The sequence below is a fragment of the Antedon bifida genome, chromosome 3 (genome assembly GCF_963402885.1).
Source record: "Antedon bifida chromosome 3, ecAntBifi1.1, whole genome shotgun sequence".
Classification (NCBI taxonomy): domain Eukaryota; kingdom Metazoa; phylum Echinodermata; class Crinoidea; order Comatulida; family Antedonidae; genus Antedon; species Antedon bifida.
Window position 1 is genome coordinate 7747958 of NC_136228.1, and position 18754 is coordinate 7766711.

Genomic DNA, 18754 nt, shown 5'->3' on the forward strand with positions numbered 1-18754 from the left:
GTCCAGGCTATGATGCTAACAATAACAATGATTGTGATCATGTAGTGTATAAAAATACAGTTAAACAGTGTTCTTCTTGGGGGTTCTAGTAAATTAAAAAAATAGTACTTAAAAAGAATAGTACAATTACAGTACATTGGGGAAATAATTGTGCACATATTCAATGTATGTATAGGACTAATTGCTGTATGTCCTATTTGAAGGATGAGAAAACGTAATAGTGTCACAGGATGGCACACATAGGACTTGAACCCATGCCTCTCACATGTTTGTACAATTCTGTATCTCCTACTGTACTATTTTCCATACCACTCTCAATTACTGTAATTGTGCATAGAGTAGGGGACACATTCAGGACTCAAATAAGTGTCCCCTGAAAAAGTGTTGGTTGTGTTAAGACACTTTCTCTTGTTCATGTCATGGGAAAGTATTCCTTTTAAAAGGGATGTCCCCTGAATTAGGATATCCCCAAGAAAGAGGTTGTATTATATGTTATGGGTACTGTACAATATCTCTGAGTTTAAAATGACTTGTTTATAACATAAAACATTTGCAACCCCAATGACAATAACCCCCCTTATTTTTCTTTTATATAGGAATGGGTTACAGCCACTGACATTAGAATAACTCTGAACCGACTCAACACATTCGGAGATGAAGTGTTTAATGCGCCAAATGTGCTAAGATCTTACTATTACGCCATCTCTGACTTCTCTGTTGGTGCAAGGTTTGTTCAGCATTTCTGTCTTGTTTACCAAATTCCAGGTCCACCTAAAACATACTGGCAATTTGATTTGTTTCCTACAGTACTAGATTAACGTCTTGTAGGATTCTCGAAAATGTTTTCTGCTCATGCTTTGTAGTGTTAGGTCGAATTGTTATGAGCTCTCACTGGCTAAACCAATGGGCACCAAAGGGCTCCATTCTAGCGTGAGCGCCCCTAATGCACAGTGATGTACTTTAGCCACAGGAAATAAAGTGGTGCGATTTTCGCAAGAAAAGGGACAATCTCTTTTCAAGCCACTGGGTTGTCAAAGGCCTCTGTGAAAATGGTCAGGTTGAAATCTTACCAACCATACTTGTGGATAAGGCCCTGATGCAACTACTCAACGTTGGAGGGCCCTTAAAAGTGCTAAACCAGGGGTCTTTGCCTTGTGCGTTTATACAGCTAAGTCTTGTTAGAAAGTTAAACCAATCACTTATAATGTGATTTTAAAAACTGTAAAGATCAGAAAATGTCATTGTACTGTTATACTTACTGTATGGTTATTTTTATCACCATTTCATAATCATGGGCGTGGCCATTTCATTTGAATGATAATTATATCATCATAGGCGTGGTATGGCAGAACATCACCAGAAGTTCTCACTTGTAGTTGTACACAGCAGAGATCAAATTTATATGGTTTTTAAGGATAATTGAAGCTTTCAATTATATATACAAAAAATGGTATGATTTTTGTTATGTTTTAGATGTAAATGTAATGGCCATGCGAATCAATGCAAGATGAGCACTGCAGAAAATGGTGATGAGAGGATGGTATGCGTATGTAGTCACAACACCGCTGGTGCTGACTGTGAACAGTGTAAACCCTTCTACAACAATAAGCCTTGGGGGCCGGCTACTGCAGCTGATGCACATGAGTGTGAAAGTAAGTATATTCAACAGCCTGATCATTTTGGCCGTTGTACTAATTCTTCTCCCTCCCCCTCTCAAAGACAATGGTGAGTAAACCTCCTGACCTAACCCCTTGATAAAAGATATGAATTTAGGCTTTTTTAAACCGGTGGGTGAGATAACTAGTATCTCAAATAATCGTACATTGATTAACATGATGTATTGATGTCTCCACCTATGCTGTTTGGTTTACATTTATTGGTGCATTGGCCATAGGATACAATTCTTTGAGTAGATAGGATTTAAACCCAGGACCTCAGTTTTGTAAGCAGCTATCACCCACTAAGTTACATTGCCACTGGGGATTTGTTGCTGTAGATCTTTGATTTCGGAGACTATCCATGAATAAAGCTGGAGTGTCTGACAGACAAATCATGTATATATAATATTTGTTAACTTTCCCCTCTTCAGTTTATTAATTATTTTGAGGTTATAGTGGTTGCATGTAAACAATTATATATCTTAGTAGATTAGTTAAAAATGAAAATACCAAATATTCTGCTAACTAGTGTTTAGTCTGGTGCAAAAATTATTTTTAATGAAATAGCAATTATTTCGTTTTCTGTTTGTATTAGATGCCACAATTTAGATATTAAGTGTCACTGTTGTTGTCTCATCATATAGATGGTCTCATTTAAGAAACCAACTTTTAGTCTAGACACATTTCAGCATAAACATTCTGTATATATTTTGTTTATCTTTATTTGTTTATGTTTTTCACTGTGGATAAAGTTGATTAAACTCTCGTTAAGAACAATACACTAATAATAGCAAGACATACTTGTATGATACAAAATACTAATTGAATTTTCTGTGCAATTTTATCTTTTTTGTTAATTCTGTTTTATTGAAATTATGTGGTAAATGATGATGAACAAGCTTTCTGTTATAATTTTTATGTTTGTGAATTTATTATTTCGGTAATGCCTATTCTCAATTCCCCTAACATCACTAATTTTGCCCTGAGTAGATTCCATGACCCATTTCCATTCTTTAGTACTCTACAGTAAATAAATAGTGAATATTGTGCAAGTTAAAATCCTTTTCCATGTGACCCCTGTGTGAACTCTTGGCTATTTAAGCATGGTACAATATTTGCATTGTTTATCTATAGTGTATTGTAAATATCTGTGCCCATTAAGTAGAAAGGGTTTATAAATTAATATATTCACTTTACTATTCACCTAGGCCTGGTACCTTACAGGGTATTAGACAGTAAGGTATCTACGTAAATTATGAGACTTGTACCAACCTCCAATAGACAGGGAAACAATCCATTGCTCCCATTTAATGTTTATCCATTATTACTTCTTAGGTTACAGTTTCCTTCCTGAGCCCTAGTAAAGTAGACAGTGGGTTCAGTCAATTGAAAAGAAAGGTGAACATTGTCATCTAGAACAGGAAGTGATTTGATCAGATAGTTTTTTTTTAGTAACAATAATATTTTCCCAAGGATTGTGATTTCTCGAAAGTTTCTCAACAATAGTTTGTTTTAATCACAGCTGAGCTTTTTCAGCATTTTGTATTTTCAGATAGCACAGTTTAATTTTCAGTTTAAACCCCTTTCACATTTAATAACAATCATTCAAGCTCTGTCTACACTATCACACTAGTTTGACAAAACAAGTTTGACCCAACCCAAATATGGTAGTGATATGCTTAAATATGGTAGTGATATGACATCATTATGTCCTTACATTGTATGGCCACATTTTTTTGTCGTCACATAAAGTTTGATAGACAGAGCCCAACAAAACTATTTAATTCTTCATAGCATAATTGCACAGTATTTTTCTTAATTTGCTGCCCTCTATGTGATATTTACTGAACCAAAAGAAAGTTTATGAGCTTCTTTGCAGACTGTGGTTACCAGTGGGTTCACTAGGGTGATAAATCAACTGGTTGTAAACACTATCATCACCTTTAATGTGTTAATCCATGGCTAGGCACTGCATTCCAAGCAGCTTAGCTCATAAGTAACATTTTAAACTTTGTACATCACAGTTTACCACATGATGTTTTAAAAAAACGTGAACAGAGCGGAATGGTAGTAATGGCCTATGACCTATATAATATTATTTTTAAAAACAAATTTAAATACATTAAACGATTATATATTATTCCCATAGTAAATTATTTCTTAAATAATATTATTAAAGCCAAAGGCTAACACTGAACCATATAAAAGCATGGATCACATTGTACAGAATTTACTAAAAATAATAAATATTTAAAACAAAACTGTATTCTAGTATCAACATCTGAATTTAAGAAATGTTGTATTAATTTATAAAAACCAAGTAAATGTTGACATTGTTTACATTATTTCTCTTTAGTATATTTAGTTAGCATTTGGTTGCTAGGTACAGACACAAGATTCTAATTGACCATTTGACCATTAGGTACCCTGATGAGACTATAATGAGTGACTGATAAGGCATCTTACTTAGCTTATACCTCCATACTTAGCTAAGTCTTGAATGCATTTGAAGAAAGCGTTGGAGATGCTTAACAGCATACAAGTGTATTATACCAGTTTTAGACTTTACTAGATTTTCTGAACATTTTCATTGAAAAAAAAAGTGGAAAACTGCTGTAATTTTCTTATCCAGTAATTTCTTCAAGATTTGTTGATGCTATTGAGATTAAATTTAATGGTTGGAATTAAAATTAAGAATGCTGTAATTCCAATAATCTTCAGCAAGAACATTTCTATAATCTTACAACAAGAACATATTCTACATCAATGTTGAGAAAACTGCACTAACTTTGCTGCTGTGAAAGTAGCTGTCTAAATTTGTTGGATCACTATTTTTACATTTGATTAGATTGGTTGCTTGTTTTCTACAGTATTTCAAATATTGGATGTTTTAACAAGGAAAGTTTCATATTAGTCTTGGAAACAGGCTAACTATTATACTTGCTAAGTCATTTGTTTTCAGATATTGATGTATTGGATTGAATTTGTATTGGATTGAACTTGTATTGGATTGAATTTGTATTGGATTGAATTTTTATTGGATTGAATTTGTATTGGATTGAATTTGTATTGGATTGAATTTGTATTGGATTGAATTTGTATTGGATTAAATTTGTATTGGATTGAATTTGTATTGGATTGAATTTGTATTGGAAAGAATTTGTATTTGGATTTTGAAACTTTCTACTATTTTGTAGTTCAATACTATTAAACTAAACCCGGATTCTGTCTGTATTTTTCTTTTCTCATTGAATAATAAATTACTACTTGCCAAGTTTGAAATGTTATTAAATTTCCAATTAACAAGGGAGTAATTTAAGTATTTGAAGGAAATCTAATTATAAGGAACTTTGTATTATATTTCAAATATTGCTTGATTTAAATTTTGGTAACACACATTTTTAACCTGGAGTACTTGCATTTCTGTTTTGATATTTCATTTTAAAGTTAGCCGAGCATTGAAGACATTCGCATTCAGATCACAGAGGAAAATAATTTGGATTATTCGTTTAAAAAAAATTGGATAAAGTTGAACTTTTGTTACGGTTTTGATTGGAAAAGTAAAGATATTAACTGTACTTCACTGTGTGAATTTCTCAATACTGTATTTTGTTCTGCAACTGTTCTGACTATCTGTTATTTTTACATTTTCTTTTCATTTGAATCAAGAAGCTATACGTAGTTTGATTTTTAGTTTTTTTTCTAGAGAATACCAAATAGTAGTGGAACGTTTTTCATGAGATATCGCCGTTTTATAATACTTCATTCAGAAGTAATCTTTTGTATAACAGGATTTGTATAACTATTTACAGGATTGTAATAGTTGCATAAAGTATCTCATCGCATAGATTGATAGAAGATTTACGATTTGTGGACTTTGTAATAAAGAGCATTCGCAATAGGACATGGCTCTATTTACTTATATAAAAACTAAGTCTTTATTCGTCTTGTTGCTTGTTTCTGTTGCCAATGGTTACTGGTATTGGCACAAAGACCGTTGGAATTGTAAGTTACATTGAAAATTGTCAAGACCTTAGCTTATTTATATAATTTTCCAAAACCAAAAGATTTACAGACGGATAAAACTTTGTCTTGATTGCTGTAAAAGGAAAACTGTGTTGATGCTTGACAATTTAATATGAAAATAAACTTTTGTATTTCTTAATAAAATTTACTGTTTTATTTCAGTATGCGACTGTAATGGTTTCTCGAACCGTTGTATGTTCAATCAAGATTTGTACGACAGAACAGGTTACGGAGGATTTTGCGTTGACTGCACACAGAATACCGCTGGACCTAAATGCGACAGATGTAAGGAAAATTATTACCGATCGTCGCTTTCAGAGCCATGCAGACTGTGCGGCTGTAATCTTGTGGGTAAGGGATAATTTAAAGCTATATCATTGTATTTTATCTGTTTTTACCAAATTGTAACCTTTTTAACTCTATTTTTATGTGAATTTTTAACGAAAATAATCAAGCCATGTACTATATTTTACTGTTTGAACATGAATAAATGAAATTGAATTCTATTGTCCCCACAAAACATGAACAATAAAGATTAATAAAATCAGATTTTAAATATACTATTTTGTAGTTTTAACAAAATTAATCACCCCGAAAAAATAAGGTTTTCAGTTATAAAATGACCAAATAAGCTTCAAACTCAAAAAATATTACTGTATTTTCAGGTAAATAATTTTTTTTATCCAATTTTTGGTTAAAAGTGAATAACTATAATGTGACATTAAGATGGCATATTAAAAAAAAATTAACATTAACAAACAAACAAATTAAGCAAAACATTGTTAGTGATTGGTTCTTGTGGAGAACTTTGATCTTGGTAAAAGTGCCATAGAAGAGAAATGATTATATAAATATTAATGATTAGATGATGGTATTCATTTAAATGTTTAATAATATGATTGTTCAGTTTGTGTTTCGTTTTTCAGAAACAATACAGTAACAATTCATTTATTTTTTAACATTTTTATTTTATTCAATCGAAACCAACAGCGATAATTAATGCCACTAACAGGTTTGATACAAACAAAGCCAGGACTGTTTAAAGTACCTTGATTGGTCCTAACATTGATCAAGGATTTCTCTCGTCCAGTGCCCACCTTGACCAGAGAAAAGGCATAAGCCAATACGTCTGAGGCAGATACGAGATGCAGGGACTGCCATAAGAGTCAGCAGTGTTGATTTCAAATGCCTGACGGGATCCCAGCTCCATATACAGCACCCGATATTCCCAGATGGTCTCCCATCCAATCTCTAACCAGGCCCAATGTTGCTTAACTTCGGTGATCTGACGAGAACGTTTCAACGTGGTATAAAGCTGTATATGTTCATATTGAATCTTATTGTGTGCCATATGGTTAAAGTAAGTGAATTGTAGTACTGTAGTATAGCTTAAAGAATCATTTGGCTAAGGTTGTTTATTTGTGTTATCTCATCTTTACAGGGTCACTCAATTTACAATGTTCATCTAATGGTCAGTGTGTATGTAAACCTGGTGTGGGTGGTCTTAGGTGTGACCAGTGTTTGCCTAATTACTACGACTTTGGAATTACTGGATGCAGGTATCAATGGTTGCTAATATCAACACTATAGTTCTACAATCATACTTTAATGATGTATTGTCCCCCAAAAAACATGAAAACGAAGATTATACTCAGACTTAGGTTATTTTGTAGTGTTAATAAATGTTAAATCACTTTAGAAATGCAAGAAAAATAAACAAAATGCATTTCCACTTATAAAATGACAAAATAAATGGTTAAATTCAACCAAAAACCCATTGGCTGGCAGCCAATTTGACTATTTGTTGCTTTACATTACATTTTTCAGGTAAATACATTTGTTTTCGATCCAATTTTTGGTCAAAGTGGATAACTATTATGTCACATTATCATGGCATACTCAACAAAAAATTGTTTAAGAATGATTTTTTCAGGGGGATAATATATTATCTTTAATTAATATTTTTCATAAAGAAATATTTTTGGCTTGCTCTTTACAGTACTCTGATATATCAAACTTTATTGTATCTGTATATGGTTTATATAAATAATCAACATTCAACAATGACGAAAATAGTTTTTTGCTATTCAATTAATTGTTTATTTTCATTGCCCATTGTTTACAGGGCTTGTAATTGTTATGGAGATGGTAGCCTGGGCAACCAGGAAGATTGTAATTCTAATTCAGGTGACTGCTCCTGTAAGCAGAATGTCGAAGGTCGCAACTGTGACAGGTGAGGTTTAATAGGTCAGAGTTCACTACAGCTATAAATTCAAGAAGTGATAACAGTAACACATTATAACATGTACCTTTTACAAACCCATAAAGTACTGTAGTTTCAGATGACACTTGCCTTATAAAACAAAAGTAAAGTTAAAGTAATAATTCTTCTAACTGAATGAACACAATGTAAACTGATGATTTTATAGTTGTGGATGGTTGTTGAAGTGAATGGCAATACTATTAATGTTTCTTCATGAAAAGTAATTAAAACTACATTCACACAGAACGGAAGACATCTATTTTCTATTATTTAACAAACGATGCAGTCTTCCGTTCCATGAAACAGAAAAATGTGAATGTAGTTTAAGAAATCAAAACCACAGAAAAGAAGTATCAAATGGAACCATAATCCTATGCCTTAGTGAGCCTGAGAGCCTAGACAAATTTCACTGATATCGTTAAAATGTTTTTTAGGTGCAAGCCAGGATTCTTCAACCTACAAGGCTCTGATGAGTTTGGTTGTCTAGCCTGCTTCTGTCACGGCCATTCCTCTGACTGTACATCTATACCAGGCTATGAAAACTCTAAAATAGAAAGTAGATTCACTTTAGGTAAGGAATTGATATTTTAACACTCCACAAACCTGATGTAATTTCATCGGGTCTGGTCTCAAATTGAAAGGCAGGCCCGTAGCCAGAATGCATCAGAGGGGGGTTTTCTTGACACCAAGTCCACGGGGTCCAGGGGCCGAAGGCCCCTGGAAGCTTTGGCTCTCAGAGCAATGATCGGTTGTTTTAATCAGCTTACAGAGACATTTTTTACCTACTAAAATCTGAGTTATGCAGAGAAATTATATAGTACAGTATTATGGAAGTTAGTAGTACTGATCATGAAATACAGCTTTATTGTTGCAAAAAAGTATATTATATTAGGCCCTTAAAAATTTCTTATCCTATAAACATAAAAAACAAATAGTACCGTATATTTCGGTGTACAAGTCGCACCCGTGTATAAGACACACCCATAACGGAGACTGAAATATTAGTATTTTTTATGTAGTCGATGCATAAGACGCACTTATTTCTAGGCCGAAATTTAAACATTTTACAATCAAAACAATGGTATTTTAATAATAAAACAACGATATTTGAGACATATTTATTAGAATCAAATGATATAATTTTGTTTGATTTCCTTTATTATTACATCGTAATCAGTCTCTACTTCAACTGAACGTTCAATGAAAAGGGAGATCCCCATATTTTTTCAGTTACGATGCACTGTGTGGGTAGGGCTAGCCTATGTCTATTTAAGTAACTTTAATTTCATATTATTTAAATATATACCTTCTTATTGTGTGTATGACCATTATAAAATCAATCCAAATGATGTTCAGTTTTTTGGGCTGATAATGAACCAGGAATATCATGTTGGGTAGGCCTATATGAAAATCTTTCCTATTTCCATGCATGCATTACAGCAATATGAGGAGAGGAGAGCACTAACCATGTGCTCCTTGCCTGGTGGCCAGCACTGTTGGCCATATACATTATGAGATTAGGGGAAGCTACTTAACACAATAACAACACACTCTTTTATATCGCTTGACATACGAACTATTGCCTACATGATTATAAAATTATGTGATTGTTGACATAGAGATGTAATAAAATAAACCACCGTGATCAAGGGACATAGTTATTGTGTAATTAAAATGTGACACCACCGTAATTAATGGACTCTTCCATAAATGTGTTGCGCTGTGATGCTGCATGCCGCGAGTTCAGAGAGTACTACTAGGTAGAATATCTAATGCTTACCTTAACTAAAAATTCAACTTGTTACCACAATGTGGTTAGACAGGAGTGAGTAACTAGCTAGGCCTACATTGCAGAGTAGTACACTATTTTTAATTAATTTAAGTATACTATTAGTAGGTAATTAAATTAATTAGGGTAAAATTTAGAGGTCAAATTTGCGTGTCAAAAGTGCGTCTTATACACCGAAATATACGGTAGGCCTACGTACACGTACCAATTTAACTCAGCACCATTTTTATTCAAGTTTACACAGTGAAATTCTTTGGTTTAATGAAAAATATTTCCAGGAAAAAAATAAAAATCCCCAAAAAGATTGAACTGAACTGAACGTGATCTTGTGCGTTCCGAAAAGCCCGGCCGAAGCACGCGATTGGTCAGTCCATTTTTCTGTCATATTTATAACCATCATCTCTCAACAATCTCTCGATCTCACGCTCAGCAGTGAATTTGACATCGGACACTCTGTATATTCGATCGATTTAAACATAGTCAATAGAAGTAAAATGACCAAAAAATCTGCTATAATTGATAATTAATTTTGAAAGGGGGGCCTTTGTTTTTCAAGGGGGGCCTTTGTTTTTCAAGGGGGGTTCGCTGGTAAAAGGGGGTTCGCGCAAAAGGGGGGGTTCGCCCGAACCCCAAAAAACCCCCCTGGCTACGGGCCTGAAAGGATTAGGAGACCAACAAAATTTGAGAATGATGGTCGCCATGTTTGTCATGACTAGACAGCAGCACACGTTATTCTGCTTGCATTTACACACACATTGTTTTCTGAAATAGTGACTTTATTTATATTAAATTTTCTAGATCGCGCTGGTTGGACAGGAGTTGACCGAGGTGGAAATGAACAACCAATCAATTTCAACTCTATCCGTGGAAATATTGGACTATATGCAGACACCAATAACTTTTACTATTTCCAAGCTCCATGTAAGTACTACTGTTTTGTTGAGACAACCAAAAATATCACAACCAAATTGTATATTAGTATATAGTTTAAATATTATTATTCTCTGATAATTTTGTTTAATGTCTTAAGAAATATTTGTGCTTAAAATACGATAAAATCCATATTAGGCGACACCTTCTGAACCCAACGATCTGTTTCAAGAATAGGGGTGCTCTGTAGTGGTAAAACATATTATTATGTATTTTTCATGGGAAAGTGTCCTGAATTGGGATACCACAAAGAAGCGGTTCTACTGTAAAAGATATTATTTTTTAGGTCCCCTGTATAGAAGTGTGTGTTAAAACATATGTTTCTCCTTTTTCATGAGAAAGTGCCCCTTAATAGGGGCGTCTCCTGAATAGGAATATCACAAAGGAGTAGCTTTAATGTGTATTCTTTAGAACAAATACAATTTTTTTAAATCATGCTTTTATTTTTATTCTTATTTAGTTGAGTTTCTTGGAGACCAAATATTTTCGTATGGTCAATATTTAACATTTGACCTCCGTGTTGATCAAGATGATGTCCGTCTATCTTCTGAGGATCTTGTGATTGAAGGAGCTGGTTATAGAGTCACTGCACCAATGAGAGCTGAAGATTATGCTGAACCTTCTCAGCGTTCAACTACCTTCAGCTTCAGGTTAGTAGGATGGAGGAGTATGTGGTGGAATGGCAGCTGAAAGTAGTGGGGGAGGAGGAGTATGTGGTGGAATGGCAGCTGAAAGTAGTGCGGAGGAGAAGCATGTGGTGGAATGGCAGCTAAAAGAAAATTCATAAACTTTGTGCTGTTTACTCCTTCCTTAAGAATACAAATGGGAAATCATTCCATTCATCTTTTTGTTTTATTTGCTTGAAGAATTAGAAAGCTAATAATAGCCTGCTTTTGTTTACGAATGTAAAGCTACACTGTCAAAAAAGTGCGACACATAGAGTTTTGATAGTTTAGACTGAGCTTTAAAAAAAAGAGACAGTAATTAAACAGACCCTGGTGGTTGTGGAACGTAGACAAAATCCACTATTCGTGGTCCATCCAGAAACGAAAGATTTCTTCTAGATAGAAAACTCTTTTGTATATATACCTATTCTGCCCTTTCAAAGCTGAAATGTTTTGTATATGGTAACCAATGTCTTTTCTCTTGTACTAAAGTGGCTTTAGTCACGCATGTCTTTGTCAGAAGATTTCTAGCACAGATACTGTAGCAGCCTAAGACCTTTTCTTTCAGGTTGCACGAGAGCCCATCATATGGATGGACATCTACCTTGGACACTTTCCGATTCCAGCGCATGATGTCTAACCTGACAAGCATCCGAATTCGTGCGACATACGGCACTCAAGGTTGGTTAAATGTTTATCTTGTATTGCTGGTCATGCAAATTCTGAGAACAACAAACTCCACAGTTTTGCTAACCAATGTGAAAGGGTATTACTGTAGTTTATGATTTCTTAGAGCTCCCTAATGCTTCAACATTTGAGTGTTTTAAAACCATGTAAAGGATACAATTTAATGTGGACAGATTAAAAAATTGTATAGTATATTGCATTGTAACTATATTTTGTTTTGTTTTTTGTTTTTATATATTGCCAAGGATAACCATAAGCATCATAACCACCAAACCACAACTCCACTGTTCACATTATTGAAATTCTCTGATTTTTTTTCCCCTAGATAATTCTGGTACATTGGACAATGTCCAGCTTGACACTGTCCGTCGATCCGTCCTCACTACTAGAGATGCAGCAAATCAGGTTGAGGTTTGTACCTGCCCAAAAGGTTATGTTGGTCAGTCTTGTGAATCCTGTACTGTTGGCTACTTCAGAGACCCACCTTATGGTGATCCATTCGCCAGATGTGTTCCATGCGAGTGTAACAACCACGCCACTGTATGTAATTCTGATTCAGGTATGATCATTTTGTTATTTTTTTTCGTACATAAGTTTGGAACCCCTCATGAAACGTGATAAAATAAACATGAATATTCATTAGTTATATCCATAAGGTGTGACGTAAGAATTGAGCTAACTACAATTCACTAATGCAAACGCTTTCTGACGAGCCTGTGCAGTTGAATGGGTTAGACTATGGATTTTGCATGTTGATGTGTGGTGTTTGAATCACATGAGTAATTTTGTTTTACTTTATAGTGAGAGAGAGAGATTATTTAGAGAGTTAGGTTAAGTTATATTTAGGAAGTAGTTGAGCTTTCTTTCACATAAGGAGTCCCAACTTATGTACGAAAAGAAAATTCGCGTTTTGGGACACCCGTTTTCAGGGAGCACTTTATTGAATCCTGAAAGTGTTCTACTATAAATATGAAGAAATGAAACTAATAAACAAAAACTTCTTATAACCATAAATACAGACAAACATTCCAGGCTACCTTTTTTTAAATTTACAACTCGTACTTTTAATTAAAATAGTTTAGCGGTGCTTGTATTGTATAGAATAGACATCTACTTTTAAAACTAAAATATTTCATTAAATGTCTATTCAGGTATTTGTCGCTGCGAAGATAACACTGAAGGAGACAATTGCCAGAGATGTTCCAAGGGTTACTATGGTGTTGCTACCCGCGGTAATCGTGAAGATTGTCTACCATGTCCTTGCCCCGGCCAATCAGAATGCATGCAAGATTCGCTTGGAGAGGTGATCTGTATCCGTTGCCCTGAAGGATATATTGGTAAAGATAATAATTAAATAATTATTTTTATTTTAGTATAATATTTAAATGTAATTGTAAATGTATTTTTAATGATTATTAATTTAATTACAGGTAACAGATGTGATGTTTGCGCTGATGGTTACTATGGTGATCCAGCCGGCCATAACGGCCCTGCGTCCCCTTGTAATAGGTGTACATGTAGTGGTAACATTGATTCAAATGCCGTTGGAAATTGCGACAGGTAAATAAAATCGATATACTGTACCAATAACCAATCATTTTACTGTTGATTGGTTCAAAAGAACTCCCCCTTTACCTGAGGTGCCTATTTCAACTAGAGAATGGTAGTAGAAGTAATTTTAATAGGCCTATAACTTATAACCTATAACTAGCCTAGCTTGTATGGATGTTTTCCCTCCCCCCCCTGTAAAACTACTAAAAAGGTTTCTTCTTTTGCAAACTTTAAATCGTTATTAAATACATTTTTTTTAGTACCACTGGAGAATGTTTAAAGTGCATCTACAACACAGCTGGATTTTTCTGTGAATACTGTGCAGATGGTTACTATGGTGATGCCATGGCTGATCCCAAAGGACAATGTCAACGTAAGGGACATTTTTTCCAGCCAGAAAATTAGAATTTATTACTTACTGCAATATTTTATTTTTTTTAAAAATATCCCAATGTTACAAATTTTTTGGACTCATGTATTTTGTAGCTTGTGAATGCAATGTTCATGGTTCTGGATACCTTACCTGTGATCGTAATGGAGTCTGCCATTGCCAAGCAAACGTCTTTGGTGACAAGTGTGACGAGTGTTATGATGGCTACTTTAACATCGCAAGTGGTAACGGATGCGAGTCGTGCGGTTGTTCACCAACAGGTTCTACTAGGTACAGTTGCGATCAGATATCGGGACAGTGTGACTGTCGTCAAGGAGTTGATGGCCGAGATTGTCGGTCTTGTCTGTATGACCATTATAGTTTCTCAACAGCAGGATGTGATGGTAAAATATATTTTTTTTTAAATGTCTTTAAAGATAGTAGAACACTTTATATTCTTATTATATCACATATCACTTTCCTTTCAAATTCAAAATTTCCATTCTTTTGTTTTGTAATGATTATTTATGTATATTTATGATTTTGTGAATGGAAATAAAGAAACAAACAAAACGATTAGGACACTGGAACCGTAATTACGTAGCCATAACATCAGCAAGGGTTCAAGGTTCACGCACTCCATGGTTCTGGTTGTAGAACAAGTCTTCTCGGATAAAGACTATAAACCGTAGGTCTAGTGTACACAGAATGTCTATAGTACACCTTTTTCGCAAAGAGTTTAAACAGCCACTGTGGATAACATTCACAATAATCTAGTCAGGCCCGTAACCTGGGGGGATTGGGGAGCGTACGATTCCCCCAGCTGAACAGAGAGTTCCGCTTCTCCTCCCACTTTTTTTTGCTGGCATACTATACTATGATTGTTTACTACATACAGGCCTAGTCAAGCCTTAATAAATTTAATTAATTTAAACAAAAAAAAAAAAAAATTCATTAAACAAAAGAAATACGAATATATTTTACAAGTACCGTATATGTCGGTGTACAAGACGCACTTTGACACGCAAATTTGACCACTAAATTTTGGGTGCGTCTTAACAGGTCACTTCCTCACGCACTCAACAACTAGCTAGGAGGCCTACCTATTTGCGGCCAAAATTCGAGGGTATGGTTCCACTAAACAACTTAAACGATCCACCCCGTCAAACCTGGTTACGGCCCTGCTAGTTATATTCGGTGTTTATTTCTTTGTTAAATCTGTATTTCTATGCATTGATTAATAATGTAAAATCTTAAATGATGTGGATCTTTTATTTATCCTCCAGCTTGTAGCTGTGACCCCCTAGGTTCATTGTATCTGAATTGTACTGAACAGGGCAGCTGTGCATGTAGGGAAGGAGTATTTGGAGTAAAATGCGATAGTTGCGAGATTAACAAATATGATATCTCACAAGGCTGCATTGGTAAGTATTAGTTAGATACTATTATGTGTCATGTTTACTTTTATTATCAAGATCATCATCATAAATACCCAATCATTCTATAATGTGCAGGACTGGTATTTACCAACAATTATGCTTAAGTCAAGGTAGTTAAGAACCAAGAGAAAATATGATGAGTACAACTGGATTTTACCACAGGAGTAGTGGTCAACAGATAAAGTAAATTTAACCCCTGACCTAGTACTGATTATCCCATCATCCTATCTGTCTGGGAAGTCAATGAAAATTACTCTCAAAACACAGTAGTATTCTTGGTAACTTTCATTAATCAATAATATTTCTTGGTTTCTAAATATAGATTGTCCAGAGTGTTACAACTTGGTTGCTGATAAGGTCAAAGAACATGAAGAGGCCATGGAAACGTTGCGAAAACTGATTAGCACGGTTGACCCTACAGAGGTCAATGATAAAGAATTTGAAAGGAGGTTAAAGGAATTAGACGAAGAAGTGAAAAAGGTCTTGGAAGATGCCAGACAACTGGAAGCCCCAGGTAATATCCGGGAGTTGTCGTTCAAATGTTGGCCTAACCTAATCGTAAAGTTGAATTTAGAGTTCATTTAAGTCATCTATAGTGAAGTAAATAACACCACGCAGTATATGTTGCCTGTCCCATACTATTTCAATTTCTCAGAAACCGAAACAAGGATCGCATAATAATCTGTATAATTCAAAATGATGGCCATATAAATGTGATTTTTTACTGTTGAACTAATTTTAAAGTTTTCAATGGAACGTCATTAATAAATTGGTTCAATTTCATTAATGACAAGTGATAACACAGATGATTGAATTATTTTTTATTTATTATTTGTAGTTGATATTTCTGGGATAGAAGAGGCCATTGCGCAGCTTAGAGAGCAACTTGAACGTATTGAAGGAAACAAAAACCAGGCTGATGAAGATACCAACAGTGCTCAGGGAGGTAAGAATAGAATAATAATATATACCCAATTGTTTTCTAGTTAATTTTTGAAATTTGTGCCCTATGAGTCATACAAAAATTAAAATGATTCCAATATTGTGACGTGAAGTTTTTAGAGAATACAAGCGAAAACCACCCCTCTTTCACACCTGGTTCCAGCACAGCACGGTTCCGGTCTGGCGCTGGCAAATCAAATGAACGTCAATGTTTTGTTTTCACGCAGCTACGTGCATATTGATTGACACATAGCCATGTGGAGTGTCATGAAAACGAAACATTGACATTTGATTTTGTTTGCCGGCGCCGGACTGGAACCATGCTGGAACAGGTGTGAAAGAACTCTTAAAACAAGTGGTTATCTCATTGATTTATCATCATATGAACAATTTATTACGTATCAAATCAACTAGAGCTCCCCACCTGACTGATTTTGACGAAATTCCACAAATATGATCCACTATGTGAAAAACCGACCCACAAAGAAAATTAGTCTCATACGATATGTAGTTTCCGAGATATTGACGCCAGGCCATGGTTCTTAGAAATTGGTATATGCAATTTCATCAAAATTTGAGTCGGACAGGTGGGAACTTTATTTTACTGATACGGGGGTCTTGACTTAAAGTTCAATGAATTTACTGTGACCTCCTTAGACCCATACACTGTATACTTTTGTTTATTTAAATGCATTTAAATTAGTGGAAAATAAACAAAACGAAACAAAGCTTCTTCTAAATATGAATAATTTATTAATGTTTTGCTTTTTACAGCAATCTCACAAACAATAGACATCCTAAATCGGGCAGAAGCAACATTAAACGCTGCAAAGGATTACTTGAAAACCGAAGGTGATAAGGAAATTGAAAAGTTGCGTCAAGCCAACGAGAACAGTACGGCGCAACAACGTGAAATGAAAGAACTCACATTCAGAGCCACTGCTGCTGCTGATCGGTATGTTTGCTCAATTAATAATCCAGTGGATTAGATTTATCTATTTCTAAACATAACACCACCGTGATGAATATAGATATCCGTATGATTAATCTTGTATAAGCTTGGTTCCCACTAGGACGTAACACAAGGACGTAAACGCAACATAAGCAAGTTGACCAATGACGACCGACAGTTTGAATAATCCATCGCTTGTGATTGGTCAAATCAATTACTCACTCTAGTGGGAACCAAGCATTTCAAGTTCTTGTAAATTAATCGTAATCACAAATTAATCGTAATCACAATTTATAGCTAGAAGTTTAGGATCAAGTTTGTGTAATTTTGTTCCTAGCTTACCTACACAGGTCTTTTTCCCTCTGAGGGGAGAGAACATAACTCAAAAAATACGCCCTCCTAAGATATTAGACACTGTTTTATATCATAGCTTTGTTTGTTTCATAATAGGTTAGAAAATAGTGCAGATGCAATCGCAATAACGGCAGATGAAGCCCTTAAAACGTCAAATGATGCTTTGGATGTGGTGAACGGCATTGAAGGTCTTGACTACATTGAACCAAAAGTCAATGACTTGGAAACCAGGTAGCCATTTTGTTTTATTTGGTGTATGACAATAATGGAAAAGATACCGGCTCCAACACAACACCCTTCTTCTCCCTACACACTAATTAGTGTTGTGATAGCTACCATTTCTACTCCAATTATTATAGTTTGAATGTTTTGGTAGATATATGACAATACAGATAAATTGTCGGTGACGCCACAGAGTAATACTAACGTGGAAAGACATTACGTGTGTGAAATGGATTTCGCATTTTCACACAAGACAATTATGTTTAGCCTTAACATACTAGTTCATTTATTAACAAGATTACAATAAATTGACACCTTTGGCTTTATTGTCTAGCTTTACAGGCATATGAAACTCTCTACTAAACCACATTTTTTTTCCGCAAAACGCTCGTTTATATCAAACAGCTGCACGATTAGTGTCTCTTCGTGGTGTTGCTGACAATATGTGTATATATGCATGACCATTGTACAGAGCTTTTACTTTCCTTCTAAACCAAAATAATTTGTTTTTCAGGTATACTGATGTTGAATCGTTAGCTGACGAGGCAGAACGTGTTGCTTCAGAAGCATTGATGAGTGCCCAGGATGCTCACGACGAGAGCACTAACCTGCTAAACGAAGCGCAGAAATCACTTCCATCCTATGACACTGACGCCATGTCGAAAAATGCTACAGACATCATTGCTGAGGTATTTAATAAACCAGAGCTGCATTCATACTTATGTTTCACCCCTTTGAATTCTTTAATATGATTTTCCATTATTCAACAAAATGCTGCTGTCTTCCACAAATGTGAATGTACCTTTGCCAGGAATGGTAAAGCCAATTTTTTCCGCCTTAGTACTAGAGATATATATTTATATGATACATTTTCCTAATGCTTCATCCACTTGAATATAACTGCCT

General features: G+C 34.7%; 1 protein-coding gene across 1 annotated transcript in view; it reads left to right on the plus strand.

Annotated features, from left to right (window-relative positions):
* Positions 1-18754, plus strand: part of LOC144838530 (laminin subunit gamma-1-like) — a 33660-nt gene that overhangs the window by 10604 nt on the left and 4302 nt on the right. Inside the window, exons 3-22 of the mRNA XM_078693932.1 lie at positions 597-727; positions 1474-1652; positions 5847-6035; positions 7126-7243; positions 7810-7917; positions 8382-8518; positions 10535-10657; positions 11127-11316; positions 11900-12012; positions 12344-12577; positions 13170-13355; positions 13449-13578; positions 13830-13942; positions 14056-14343; positions 15226-15363; positions 15701-15892; positions 16217-16324; positions 17095-17275; positions 17723-17857; positions 18363-18537. Of these exons, the coding sequence (XP_078550058.1) occupies positions 597-727; positions 1474-1652; positions 5847-6035; positions 7126-7243; positions 7810-7917; positions 8382-8518; positions 10535-10657; positions 11127-11316; positions 11900-12012; positions 12344-12577; positions 13170-13355; positions 13449-13578; positions 13830-13942; positions 14056-14343; positions 15226-15363; positions 15701-15892; positions 16217-16324; positions 17095-17275; positions 17723-17857; positions 18363-18537 (3168 nt within the window). The remainder of the gene's footprint in view (positions 1-596; positions 728-1473; positions 1653-5846; positions 6036-7125; positions 7244-7809; positions 7918-8381; positions 8519-10534; positions 10658-11126; positions 11317-11899; positions 12013-12343; positions 12578-13169; positions 13356-13448; positions 13579-13829; positions 13943-14055; positions 14344-15225; positions 15364-15700; positions 15893-16216; positions 16325-17094; positions 17276-17722; positions 17858-18362; positions 18538-18754) is intronic.